Source organism: Egretta garzetta, unplaced genomic scaffold, assembly GCF_000687185.1.
Source record: "Egretta garzetta isolate BGI_Z169 unplaced genomic scaffold, ASM68718v1 scaffold34, whole genome shotgun sequence".
In the NCBI taxonomy this organism is placed as follows: Eukaryota; Metazoa; Chordata; class Aves; order Pelecaniformes; family Ardeidae; genus Egretta; species Egretta garzetta.
The window spans coordinates 4,604,021-4,618,034 of record NW_009259586.1 but is presented as its reverse complement, the minus strand read 5'-3'; the positions used below and the strand labels follow the sequence as shown (position 1 = coordinate 4,618,034).

The 14,014-nt window shown below is 55.8% G+C and overlaps 1 protein-coding gene across 1 annotated transcript in view; it reads right to left on the bottom strand.

The window, feature by feature from the left end:
- Positions 1-7,686: 7,686 nt before the first annotated feature.
- The window catches only part of USH1G (USH1 protein network component sans), a 10,285-nt gene continuing 3,957 nt past the window's right edge, over positions 7,687-14,014 (bottom strand). Inside the window, exon 2 of the mRNA XM_009637854.1 lies at positions 7,687-8,932. Within this exon, the coding sequence (XP_009636149.1) occupies positions 7,687-8,932 (1,246 nt within the window). The remainder of the gene's footprint in view (positions 8,933-14,014) is intronic.

Sequence of the window (14,014 nt, the reverse complement as noted above, 5' to 3'; positions counted from 1 at the left end):
CAGGAAGGCGGTGATGGAGCAAGGTCAGTGAAACAGGTTTCTCCTCCTGGGTCCCTCGAGCAAGGCGTCCTTCTCTGCATGGGCTGGGGAGCTGCAGACTTGTTGACAGCGGCTCTCGTTAGCTTGATTATTGAGCGGGGCTGAGGGCTGGGCTCTCAGCTCCAGAAGTAGCGGCTTGGATGGGGCCATGGCCACCCTGTGCATCTCCCTGTCCCTCCCCAGGTGGCCGTGCTGCTCAGCCTTCCCTGGCCTTGCAGCACCCCACGGGAGCCCCCCACCCTATGAGGAGTGCTCCAAAGCACCAACGGGGCCAGGAGCGGCTGAAATAATGGGTGTTCGTGTGTGAGTTCTGCCGTGCCAGGGACCCGGAGGGGTTTGACCTTGGTGCTGTGGTCTGTAGCGGTCCCCAGATGCTGGTACACTGTCCGAGCGGCCAGTGCCAAGCTCAGGGTTTGTTTGTGGCTGTGGAAATGGGCCAGGCTGGGGGTTTGATCACAGCAGAGGTAAAAGGCAGCACCCAGGCCAGCTGCCAGGATCTTTTCCCTGCCCCGTTCAGGCCTTTTGCTGTCTTGTTGGAGCTCCCACACTTTCCTCTGTGCTTGTCTGTGCAGTCCCCATGGCTGGTGGCACTCCAAACCGGGGATGGGGAAATGCGGAGGCCAGCCATACCCTCCATAGGAGCATTTCCAAAGTGAAGCTGGAGAGCCCGGTGGCAGCGTCCCGAGGAGGCGAGGGTCCCGCTGCCAGCGCCGGGCTCTGCTGCAAGGCGGCCATGCCAGCCAAGCTCCGCTGCTTCCCAGCAGTCAGATAATGGGTCGGGAACCAAGGGATGGTGCAGCAGCTGGATCTGTCCCCACTGCCTCCTGCGAGGGCAGAGCCTGTCCTTGTGTGAGAGCAGCGTTGTGCTGAACCCACTGCCCGTGGAGCCCTGCTACGAACCTCCACTCGGGCACCTGCAGGCTGCAGCCTCACCACAGGAGGAGAGGGGACCCCACGGAAATCTGTCCCCATGAAGGCTTAAATGCTTGTGTAAGACTTACTGCCTGGGTTTAGGTAGTTTCTGGGCTGCATCCCCTCCTTGCAGCCCTGCGCTTTCTACTCCAACCTGGTGCAGTCCCGTGCGGGTTCGGGTGGTTCAGCTTTTGCCCAGGTGTCTCCTTTGGTGATGGCTGCTCCTGGTCCCAGCGGGACCTTCTGGGCTGGGTGGCCCTGATGGCTTTGGAGAGCACTGGCAAATTGCAGCTCAGTATCTATGGCAGGAAAATACAGTTGTGTCAAATGGCATCCTAAAAGGTTAAAGCTCGGACAAAGATCAGGGAACAGGAGCAGTGGGAAGGTTGTCCCTGTCCCCCAGAAAAAGCAGGAGACTGGGAGATAGTGAGGAAAGACCGGGATCGCTGCCTGCCCTCGGAGCCACCCTGGAGCCCAGGCTGGCATCGTGGGGCTGTGCTGCGAGCAGGGGCCGGCGGTGCCACGGGGGAGGCACGTGCATCTATGGGTGCTGGCTGACCCCACACCAACTGTGGGTCACACAGCCCCCCCGGTGCCTTCACCGCTCGCCTTCCTCCCACTGAAGCATCTGGGGCAGAATGTATGGGCCGTCCGGGGCACCAATCCTGCAGCGTTTTCCCCAGCCGACCGCATGGTCTCAGCTAGCAGTGCTACCAGGGAGCTGGTGCCAGTATTGTCCCAGCTACATAGGGTTTCCCACCCGCCATCACTTCTGGGACCCATGGGCCCCACCTGTGGAGCTGATCCCTCCTCCATGCAGGGGATGCCCTGTCACTGGGGGCTGTGTAGAGTGGCTCAGTGACCTCACCCCAGCACGTGGAGCAGCACCGAGTCAGCTCCATTGCTGTGGCTGGAGTCAAGTCCTCCTAAAACACACATCCCTGCAGCTTTGGCATCCCCACCAGCAGGGCTAGGCATGACCCCATCCTCACTGCTGGTTTCAGGGCCGTGCCAGAGCGAGTCAGGAGCCTGGGTGTTGCAGGGGACCAGGGATGTTCAGCAGCTGGGGACAAAGATCAGGTGGTGCCTGTGCTTGGAGCACACTTATCGCCAGCAGCACCGTCAGTGCTTGGCAGGATGAATCCAGACCAACACCACATACCTGACCGCAGCCACATCTCCACTCTAACCAAAGATGCCCCCAGCCTGAAGTCCCCAGCTATGGGTCCTTAAATCCCTCCCTCTCTGCATGCTGTTGGGACAGGAGCCTGGGAGAAGCCATCTGCTGTCTCCAGCTCCAGGTGACCCCCTAGCTCCCCCATCAGCCCCCAGCTCACCCAGCCTGAGTGCCGAGGGGCCCTGGGGGGTCTCGCAGTGGGGGAATTTCCTTGCATTCTTCAAGCAGGAACAGATCCATACCCCTACTGAGGCTGGAAAAAGTTATTGCAGCCACAGCTCCCCAGTTACAGAGCAAACCTGTGCTCTGGCACTGCACCGAGCCCCATGGGAGGTGCTGCCCTGCTCCTGACCCTCATCCAGTGGCAGTCAGGGATTTTAGCTTAACACCCAGGAGGGAGCATCCCCCCGCCCTGCACCTCGAGCAAATAGCCTGCCTGCTCCAGGCACTGTGGGCAGGCCACTGAAAGCAGGCAGGCAGGCCCAGGGCATCAATGATGCCCCACAACTTGCTCTGCCTTGGCTCCAGGGATGCTCAGTGCCATCTGCGGGTGGTCCCTGTGCTCCTGCGGCCACCCCAGCTGAGCTGGGACGATGGGTACCGAGGAGCTCACTCTGGCCCCAGGACACTTGGTGGCAGAATCCATGGCGTTGCCTGATATTTAACAGTTGGACTTGATGATCTTAAAGGTCTTTTCCAACCTAGACAATTCTATGATATTTGCTAACATTTATGAGTTACATGAAACAGATGTAGAAAATAATTTGCCCTGTTAATACCTAAAGCCAACATTAAAAGAAAACAATATTCCACTTCTCCTGCTTCCCTGGCCCACTCAGCAGCTCTCTCTCAGGGAGGACACGCTGAGCTGTGTCCACATTGCTGCCTTTTGGGGCACTTTGGTTTGGGGAACAGTCACAGAGGGTCCCAACAGCCATTGCAAAACCCCTGCGAAGTGCTGCATCCAACCCAGGCTGTATCAGCACCGCATCCAGCCCTGCACTCGGCTGCTGGGGGCATCATGCAAGGTATGGCCAAGCTGGGCTGTGCCACAGGTGCTCTGCACGGAGCCCCTTCCCGCTCGCCTCCGTCATGGCCGTTCACCTTCCTGCAGCCACGTGTTACTCAGCCGCTCGGCCAGGAAGTGAATCCCCGGTGGGATGGGCAGGAAATAGTTAAGCAAGTGGCGGGCAATGCCCCGCACTGGCCTGGCAGGTCCTGGACCCCAGTGTCACCCTCCAGTGTGGGCACCATGGCTCCAGGTGAGGCTGGAGGAGAGGAGCATCAGGCAGGGCTGAGGACTAGGTGCTCCAGCCTGAGGGAGATGCCTCCCCATGGTCCCCTCTGCCCGTAGGACCTACCTGGTGTTCTGTGGGTGATGTACACATGCTAGCCCCACGTGGCATGGTGGAACACATGTGCCATCTACAGGGAGCAGTCAATACCCCCCAAGCAGCCTGAGGGAAGCAGCCACGTCTCCCCCCGGGCCGGCCGGGGTACCCAGCAGCTGAGCAGGGATGCTGCAACACTCACTTGGTACCTGCAAACCCACATCTCCAGCACCACTGCTGCACACTCTTGGTCATCCCCAAAAACCTCCTTTGCCTTCTCCCTCCTCCAGACTGTGGTCTGGGGGCTCAGTCAGCTCCTAAGGACAGGGAAACAAAAGCATCTGAGTGACAGCGAATGCCAACATATCCCCCTCTCAGCGGTGGCACGGGGATAAGGGCAGGGCCTGTGAATCGGCATCACTTTTGTGAGCGATGCTCCTCCAGTCGAGGAGCTGGGGCTGTCCAGCTCAAGGATGGGGTGTCCATGCTGGATGGCTGGCACCTCCCCTTGGCCTCGCTCCGCTCCCTACCTGCCACCTCCTGCACCATCAGCGACAGGGAAATACATGTCCAAGCTAAACCCAGGGGACTGGTTTTGCTGGGAAGCCCAATTTAACACAGGCACAAGGCGTTTTGGCATTTGTGGCTTGCGGCATTAAGGGATGACCATGCCCAGGATCACAGGTTCCCTGCTGGGGAGATGCCGGCTGCCATGGTGCCTGCAGGCGTGTGGCGGCGGACATGTTGCCTCCAGGACTCCACCATGTCCAATCGCCCGGGCGCCGCAGGCAGGCCTGGCCATGGGCAGGTACCGAAGGCTGGCGTTTGCTCGCTGGCAGCACCGGGTGAAGGAAACCTGCTGCCTGGCTGGGTTTCTGTTTGGGAGGGTATTTAAGGGTGTTCTCCAGGGTGTGCCAGCCCTGGCCTCCACCCTGCTTTCACAAGCGCCCTCTCCAAAAGGAGCTTGTTGTTCTCGGCCGTGGAGCAGATGCAATTAGCACCGAATAGGCTCCCCCATGGAGGCCGGGCTGCCAACGGGCAGAGCCAGTCTGTGCTGAGGACCTGGGGACAGCCATGTCCCCTCCCCATGCCCAGGGCAAGCAGAGCCCAGCTCCATCACGAGCCTGGTGGGATGCAGCAACGCAGCTGGCCGGGGAGAGCTGGGAACCAGGGGATGTCTCCTGGGCCGGGGGGTTTGAACGCCCTGTCCTGCAAGGGCTGCATCCCCACGCTTCGTGGGAGACAACCTGGTTGGAAACTGAAAACCAAACCCAAAGCCAAGCAACACAGAATCACAGAATGGCAAGGGTTGGAAGGGACCTCGAGAGAAACACACACAAGCCCAAAGAGCAGGCGCTTGCTCTGGGGCTGCCAGGGCCTCCGATAGCCACCCCTGTGCCCACAGACGTTCTCCTCACCCCACCTGGGACAGCCGTGGGCCTGAGCCCATCTCCTGGGCTCTGCAATGCTGCATTGGTGCCATGGCTCAGTTTCGGTCTCTTCCTGTGGTTGTGGAGGTGACCACATTGGTCTCAGTACTCAGCAAGCGCGAGTGGCATTTCTGGGCTTGGTCTTAGCTGCACGGGGACGTGTCCCATGGCACTTGGGTACCGTTGCGTCACCAAAACTTTTCACCGTTGCTTTGGAGGAAAGACAAGTTGAGAGAAGGGATCTCTGTCAGCATCAGCAACTGCTTGGGTGCTCCTAAGCAAAAAGGCAAAGTTAGGGAGTGTGCAAACGCCAGCAGCCCCCCAAAACCCCACCCAGCCTGCAAGAGGCTCCAGTAGGTGCCAAGCCAATAGATCTGCTTCTCCCTGTCATCCGCTGGGTAAACTGGTCCCCATTGCACTGGGGTGACAGCGATGCGAACCAGGATGAATCGCTCCCCTCCCATGTCCAGCACAAACCCAAAGGTACAATTCATCCCCAGGGGAATTGGAGCCGGGAACGGGTTTGCGGCAGGCAGCTGGTGCTCTGCCAGTTATCCAGAGCAAGGGGAGAGGGCTTGGATGAAATCACAGACACGCACGGGGAAGGGGGTGAATTCAGCCACCACAACCTCACCTGAAAAGCGGCCGTGAGTTAAGGGGTCCTGCTCGCAGCCAGGACTTGGCGGCCATCCCTGTGCTGCGCTGCATCCCTGCTGCCTGGCAGCCCCGGCGGGCACCAGGTCCCATCCTGCTCTCCCAGGCCTGGTCCCGGCAGAGGGAGCTGTGACATTAGAGAGCCCAGCCACCACTCTCCCTTCTGGGATGGCAGCCCCGGGCTTTGGAGAGGGACCAAAGAAAACACAGCCTCCACAGCTCCGAAGGGATGAGTGTGGTCCAGGTCCCAGCCAGACCTGGGCTGAGCACATACAGGCTGCCAGGAGTCACCCTGCTTGGGTCATCCCTTATCATTTGCATCCTTGAGATAAGGCAGGATAAGCAGTACCAGCAGCAACACCGCGAGGCATTTCTCTGATCTGGTAGTTTGCATCACAGTCTGAACAGGCGCAATGCCAGCAACCCCACGGCAAGGGGGCTGTCGACTGTCTCCCATTAATGTGACTGAGAGATCAGGGCGGGGGGGGTGGGGGTGGGCACAGGTCCTCAACCCACACTGCTGCACCCCAGAAACACTCCTGCCACCCTGGAACTGCCCGTAAAGTGTGTGTGTAAAAGGGAGCGGTGGGCTGGGGAGGCGAGTGTGATGGTCAGCAAGAGATGCAATGGGTCTGTGGAAAACAACTACTGCTAGGGTTTGGAGCTGGGCTGTGTTTTGAGCGCTGATGCATCAGGGCTGCTTGGAACAGGCTCTGGGCTGCAGCCTGGTGCTGCGCTCGGTCCTGGGACGCTCCTGGAGGCAAAAGTCCAGGCCCTTCACGCACAAACTGCTTATGCACCTGGGAGTCCTGGAGAGACAGGGCAGAAGCACAGCCTCCCTGGGACAGCCATTTGACCAGACCGCCGGAAGGCAGCTACCAACATGTTCAAAAAGCCACCTTCATTTCGGATTGTCACACTCAAGTCAGCACAGGCTGGACTCACAGACGTACTGGGCACCCGCTGGCCAAGCGCAGGGCTGCCACGTCTCAAGCTGAACAGCCCCAAACCGCAGTAATCAAAACCCCCTTCCAAAAACACAGCATCAAACAGTATGCCAAAGCAGCCAAGAAACAGGAGAGAGGCCAGGACTCCCCACCCCAGTGCTCCTCCAGCCCCAACCCCAAATCAACCAAGATTGCCCAAGAAAGAATGGGTATAATTATTTATTTTGCATCCCTTTGAAAATACCATCACATATCTCCTTCTGTTCGTGGCTTTGTGTGGTACCTCAGCCTGCGACAGCATGGTGTCCTAGCCAGTCAGGCAGCAACCTTGTCCCTCCAGCGAGCAAGCGACCTTTGAGGTTGGCAGGTTGGAGCTGCCTGGTCCCATCTCAGCAGTCGTCCCCTCCGTACCTGATACCGGCTGGGAGCATCACACAGATGGGGAGCAGAGCGAGGGGAAGGTGGTCCAGAGGGACCGGTGGGGATGGCTGTGGCTTTCAGCTGCCCCAGGAAGAGAGTCGCAGTACTGAAAGCATGTCAAACCAGCAAGAAGCACACAGGTACTTGAGGGCTGGGAAGCCCGAACAGTGCAGTGGATTGAGGTGTCAGCAGATGTGACAGTGGGGAGACCCACACTAGCACCTTCCCTTCACCTCTATGGCAGGCACGCAGTCCTTCGAGCCAAACCAACCAAACCCTGGAAACACCATAGAACAGCAGCAACTCCAACCCAGACAGGCAATCTCCAAAGGTCTGAGTCAGATTTCAAGCATTTGGGGAAGGATTCCCAATGCCACCGGGCACTGCCGTCAGCCTGCTCCCACCAGGAATTGCGGTTGATTTCCTAAAGCCTTCAAAAGGTGAAGAGTCAAGACAAGCCTGAGTGTGGTTGAAAATCCCAGCTACAGGGACTCAGAAGAATCAGACCACAGCGCAGGCTGCATTCATACAGGTTATGAAACAAAACAAAGGGTTCACGTCCTGCCCAGCCGCATTCGGGCTGTTGAGTAATGAACTAACGCTATCACCACCTCTCCTAACTCTCATCTTTTCCGCATGAGCAGGAATTTGTCCACACAGAGAAGCACTGAGGTTACCTGGACTCCTACTCTTCCAAGTGGGTTGAAAACAAGACCTTACATTATCCACGTCTCCACCTGCTGAAGGTTTAACCGCTCAGAGGCCCCATCTCCTACTTACAGCTCAGTGTCTACAATGACATGTGGCTTCTCCAGAGTTTGCCGTCTCCTCTGGATGGCATCCACAATCTTTTTCCTGGGGCCCAATGGGATATTGATGCTCTTCAGGTCATTGTCTGAGCATAGCATGAGGGCCTCCAAGTCAATCTTTTCCTTCTTCAAGATAGAGATGAACTCAAACATGTGCAGGGAAGCCAAAAAAGTCTCCAAGGGGCTGGTGTCTGGTTCGTCATCATCATCTAAGCCCAGCTCCACCTCATCCCAGGGTAGCTCCTCCGCGTTCCTCTCCTGCAGGCTGTTGGCACTGCCAATGCTATCGTTGAGACTTGGCGAGCGCTGCAGGCGGCTCCGCAGTTTGACACCTACCCCATCTGTGTTGTCTTCACCCAACGTGCCAGCCTCCTCCCGGCCGATCCCAAAAAGCCCGCTGCTGACGTAGTTGCGCCGGAACACCATGGTGCCCAGCCCAGGACGGTTGAACAAGGAGTCGTGGCCAGAGTCAGTGCTGACTTCCGAGTGGGCTGAGTCCATGTGCAAGCCCGGGTCACTTATGGCACGGGAGACAGTGTCTTCATCCGTGAGGAACATGTCTCTGATATTACGCCGAGTCCACTCCTTGGGGCTGGCGTATGTGCCCTGCTTCACAAACATGACATCGTTCCCCAGCTGCAGACCAGACAGAGACCGCACGCTTTTCCTGCCATCCTCATAGATCTTGAACGTCCCATCCACCTGCTTCTTCTTCTCTAGCTTCTTCTGTATTTTCGTCTTTCCCTTGGCTGTGCCATGGATGGTGGCTTGTGAGTATGGCAGGGAAGTCACCATAGACATGTGTTGGAACTTCTTGCTTAAGGTGCTACTAGAATAGCTGGAGAAGCTCATGGTATCCGAATTATCTGACATCTCCTTCCTGTACCGCTTCTCCATCCTTTCATGGTGCTTCTTCTGCAACTTCACGCAGTCCTTAATCCTCCGCTCCGCGTCCCGAAAGGCCTTGTCCTTCAGTTTGCTCACCAGCTTGGGGTTGAGGCTGCTCTGCTTGGCAGCAATAGAGTCCAGGTATCGCACACACTCCATGTGCCCCTTCATGGCTGCCATGTCCAGCGGGGTGTGGTAGTCATTGTCTAGGCACCAGATGTTGGCCCCAAAAGAGATGAGGAAGGAAAGGCAGTTCAGGTGGCCGTTGGCTGCTGCCAGGTGGAGAGGGGTGTTCCCCCAGATGTCACATTTGTCTGGATCGCCCCTAGACAGCAAGAAAAACAACAGGTTACCATGCAGGCATAGCTGGTAGACTCTACTGGGATATTCACAGTCGTACAGGGGCGAACCAGCACCACGAACTGTTGACTCCTCAAAATATGAAGCTATGTTCTTCCAGCCCCTACAGCTTAATTTTAAGGGTGTCTTCTAGAGGGGTGTACTGCTGGCATGGAATCACATGCCTGACCCGCAAGTCTGATTATTCCCATGATTTGAATTTAGCTCTGAGGAGACAACGTTCCTGCATCAAACTGTTTTGGAAGGACTCAGGCTAGATTCTGAATAGCCCAGAATTGAGATATAGAGCTGTTCTAGCTCAGCTTGTTATAAAATTTCAGATGCTAGTCAGATTCAATCATCAAATCTTGGCTTCATTCAGATTCTGCAGAGAGACATCCCAAAATACCTCTCCATACAGTACATCCTGTGTGGGACACCAGTGTTCCCACCATGATGGCAGCACCACCATGAAACGGCCATCCTCAGCATTGGCTCTGAAAACCACCAGCTGCTGCACCTTCCCACCCTCCCGTTCACTGGTGCCTAGGGGAATTCGGGGCACAAGAGGGCACGTAGTCAGTAGAGAATAAGAGCAAAGTTGCTGGCATTGCCCTCAGGGTTGGGGATTTGTGGGGGGTTTTGCTGTACCACGTTTGGTTTCGATTGCATGGCTTGAAGCACGTTGGTATTAGCACATCCTGAGAATCCAGTTTCAGAGAAAGTGGAGATTAGGTTTCTGCGCTCCTCAAGAGCTGGACGCTAGGCTAACACCATTAGCATCTTTCCTCAAAGCGTGCTGAACCCTACCGCAGCAAGCTGCTGGTGGGGCAGAACCGCTCGCCCACATCTCCCTCCTGTGATGGGGTGGGCACAAACCTAGGGCTGAAGGGAAGGCTGTCCTCCTGACATTCCTCTGTATTTATGATCTGCTGAAACAAGAGAGAGTTCACACCCCTGCTGGCACCAGCCCCTGCCCGAGCGCGTGTGCTAATGATACGCAGCCAGCAGCAGTATCTGTCAACAAGGCGCTCTCCCTTCGTGCACATGGATAAGGCAAAGCCTTTTATTAAGTCTGCACAGCTCCACCACCCTCAAGAGCAACTCCCCACAGGCAGCGGGGCTCTGGCTTAGCAAAGCTCCTGCCCGTTTCTGCACCACCCTTTCAATGAACTCCAGAGGAACCGAGCACTGCCGCTCCACCATGAGGACCCCCAGCTCCAAGCCTGGGTGATGCTAGGAGTCTGGAAGGTGAATGCACACCTGAGACCTTCAGCCCATGTTACTTTACTCCTTGCTGCTTTAGGACCTGTGTTGACGAGAGCTGGGAGCAGCAGAGCCCAGAACCCTCTCCCAAACCCCATACGCTCTGTGCTTGTCCCACCTGAAAGAGTCTGAAACTGCTTCAGAGGAAGAGCATGGAGACCACAGGAGCTGAGGGACCTCTTGCCCCTGGCCAGCTTTGCATCTTCATCGCTAGCGCCCACACACAAGACCCAGTGATAGCCTCATCCAGCACATTCACCCTCCCACACTGCAGGCAGGCTCCCCGCTGCCTGCGCTAGATTCTGAATAGCCCAGAATTGAGATATAGAGCTGTTCTAGCTCAGCTTGTTATAAAATTTCAGATGCTAGTCAGATTCAATCATCAAATCTTGGCTTCATTCAGATTCTGCAGAGAGACATCCCAAAATACCTCTCCATACAGTACATCCTGTGTGGGACACCAGTGTTCCCACCATGATGGCAGCACCACCATGAAACGGCCATCCTCAGCATTGGCTCTGAAAACCACCAGCTGCTGCACCTTCCCACCCTCCCGTTCACTGGTGCCTAGGGGAATTCGGGGCACAAGAGGGCACGTAGTCAGTAGAGAATAAGAGCAAAGTTGCTGGCATTGCCCTCAGGGTTGGGGATTTGTGGGGGGTTTTGCTGTACCACGTTTGGTTTCGATTGCATGGCTTGAAGCACGTTGGTATTAGCACATCCTGAGAATCCAGTTTCAGAGAAAGTGGAGATTAGGTTTCTGCGCTCCTCAAGAGCTGGACGCTAGGCTAACACCATTAGCATCTTTCCTCAAAGCGTGCTGAACCCTACCGCAGCAAGCTGCTGGTGGGGCAGAACCGCTCGCCCACATCTCCCTCCTGTGATGGGGTGGGCACAAACCTAGGGCTGAAGGGAAGGCTGTCCTCCTGACATTCCTCTGTATTTATGATCTGCTGAAACAAGAGAGAGTTCACACCCCTGCTGGCACCAGCCCCTGCCCGAGCGCGTGTGCTAATGATACGCAGCCAGCAGCAGTATCTGTCAACAAGGCGCTCTCCCTTCGTGCACATGGATAAGGCAAAGCCTTTTATTAAGTCTGCACAGCTCCACCACCCTCAAGAGCAACTCCCCACAGGCAGCGGGGCTCTGGCTTAGCAAAGCTCCTGCCCGTTTCTGCACCACCCTTTCAATGAACTCCAGAGGAACCGAGCACTGCCGCTCCACCATGAGGACCCCCAGCTCCAAGCCTGGGTGATGCTAGGAGTCTGGAAGGTGAATGCACACCTGAGACCTTCAGCCCATGTTACTTTACTCCTTGCTGCTTTAGGACCTGTGTTGACGAGAGCTGGGAGCAGCAGAGCCCAGAACCCTCTCCCAAACCCCATACGCTCTGTGCTTGTCCCACCTGAAAGAGTCTGAAACTGCTTCAGAGGAAGAGCATGGAGACCACAGGAGCTGAGGGACCTCTTGCCCCTGGCCAGCTTTGCATCTTCATCGCTAGCGCCCACACACAAGACCCAGTGATAGCCTCATCCAGCACATTCACCCTCCCACACTGCAGGCAGGCTCCCTGCTGCCTGCTCTGGACGCTGCTGTTCAGGGAACAGCAGAGCCCGAGCAGAGCCACCCAGCCGGTGTGACATCTGGTTTGCAGTCCGCAGGCTTTGCTGACATCTCAGCTAAGTGATACCGAAGGGAAATGATTCCGCAAAAGGCAGAAGCAATAAAGACAGCGTCCAGAGGTTAAGCTGGAGATTATTTGGACCCAGAGCATAAGCTTCCCGGCTGCATTCCCCAAGAGCCGCTACAGGGTCCACTCAGCTTTCCCCGTGTGGGACCATCAGCAGCTGCTCTCCATCACACACATATTTTCACAAAACTTGTAGAAACTTAATAACTACAACCTTAAGCCTGCTGGCAAATTCAGCAAGTTAGTCAAAAGGCTCAAAACTGTATAACAGCCAAAAAGACGCACAAAAGCTGCAGGAGTTCTGCATCCAGAGCCTTCAATATCCCTCACAGAAGCACAGAAAGGCTTAAAAGATGGGTGCTAGGGAGGAGAAGGGCAGGAGACCACAGGATTGAGGAGTCATGAAGCCTGCAGAAAGAGAGGAAGAAGCTGCCGGTATTCTGGCAATGCTGAGCTTCCAGGAGTGGTAACTCCCCAGCCCTCGCCTCTACCCTCGTAGTGACATGTCCAGGCTGGGAAATTCATGGGGAGGATAAATATTTGATGAATTGCAAGAGAGGAATAAATTATTGATGGAGCTGGATTAAAGAGCCAGTGAAACTGCAACTGGTGGCGCTGGCGGTGGGACTCCAGCACCTGAAGGGTTCTTCGTTTGCTTACACGGGCTCTGAACGGGCACATGCGTGCCCGGCGCGTGGGGGCAGATGAGCCAGGGTACTGTGAGGGCCCCAACATGCACATGGACTCACAACTCAGGCAGTGACTTAGCAGCTGACCCACCAGAAACAATCTTGCTCCCCAAGCCAAGTGTATGGATGCTCAATCCATAAAGTACATCTCAGAACCCATTCTCACGTCTGTCTGGTTTGGGTGGCAAAGAGCAAAGCCAGAGAGATATTGGGGGCTTCATGTTTGAAGGTCTACTTTCCTCCTGCTTTTTACTGCCTCAGAGAATAAGTGAGGGAAAAGAGCATCAAAAACAGCTTCCCCTGGACATTTCTGCTGTCTAGAAACAAAAGTATTAGAGCAAAATTAGATCTCTAGGTCCCTTTGCCCTATAAATGTCTGCCGCAGGCACTAAAAATGCATCAGAAGGAAAGAAGAACGGCGACTTGTGAAGTAGAGGTGTTTGATCCAGCACAGATAATAAACATGAGGCCCTCCCTCTGGCGGGTGTTTGTCCAAGCAAAACTTCACCTCCAGGGTGCTGCACACGGGGAGATGCTGACTGCAGGGTCCACTAAGTGGGAACATATTTTAATAACAGGTGTGAAGTGCAGCACTTCTCAACTTCAAAGCGTTTTCGAGAGATGAGTCAACTCCTGTAATAATCATTATTAAAAACGCTGTTAATTGAGCCCCTTAGGTGGACATGTGCATCTCCTGAGTCACTGCGTTTGCACCGTGACACGCACGCTCACTCCCTTCCTGCCGGTTTTTCCCCTCCACTTCTCCCATAGGATCCCAATTAGCCAGGGAATCCACCGGCACTTACATACGTCCTTCCCTGGCCGCACGTGTGAAGTTCCTCTGATAGCAATAGGCTGGCTCACCCCCTGCCTCATGGGTGTGTGTGAGGGATCGGGCTCTCGCATCAGGAGCCAGCTGGGTACAGAGTATCCCTGGCTCCCATAAAACATTTTTGGATAGTGGAAGAGGAAACAATTATTTATGGCTTGAGGGAAAAAAAAAAAAAACGAAACACCAGCTTCAGCATAGCCAGTCAGGGCAATGACCCAAGCAAAACCTAGAAACGAGGAGAAAAGATGAGTTTTTGGACCCAGAGCAGAGCCTTGAGTCCTGTAGCCCAAGCTTTCTCCAGGTGGTGGTAGGTCAAGGATTCAGCTTTTCTCCAAGCTCAGATCTCCAGAACTCCAGCAAGGATGTAAGTGCGATTCATCTCAGGGCGCTCTGCCTCTTGTACAAGCGAAAAGCTAGGCCAGCAGTTATTGTTACCGGTGATTATTAACGCCAGCCATACTGTGGCAGTGCCTAGGGGCATGTCTACCGGCTCAGCACTTCACCGTGCCCAGAGCTCATGCTGACTCCAAGCAGCCGCTTGGGCGCCGGAAGCGAGAGGCTGGGGGCGGGCCCCACCCCCACCCACTTCCT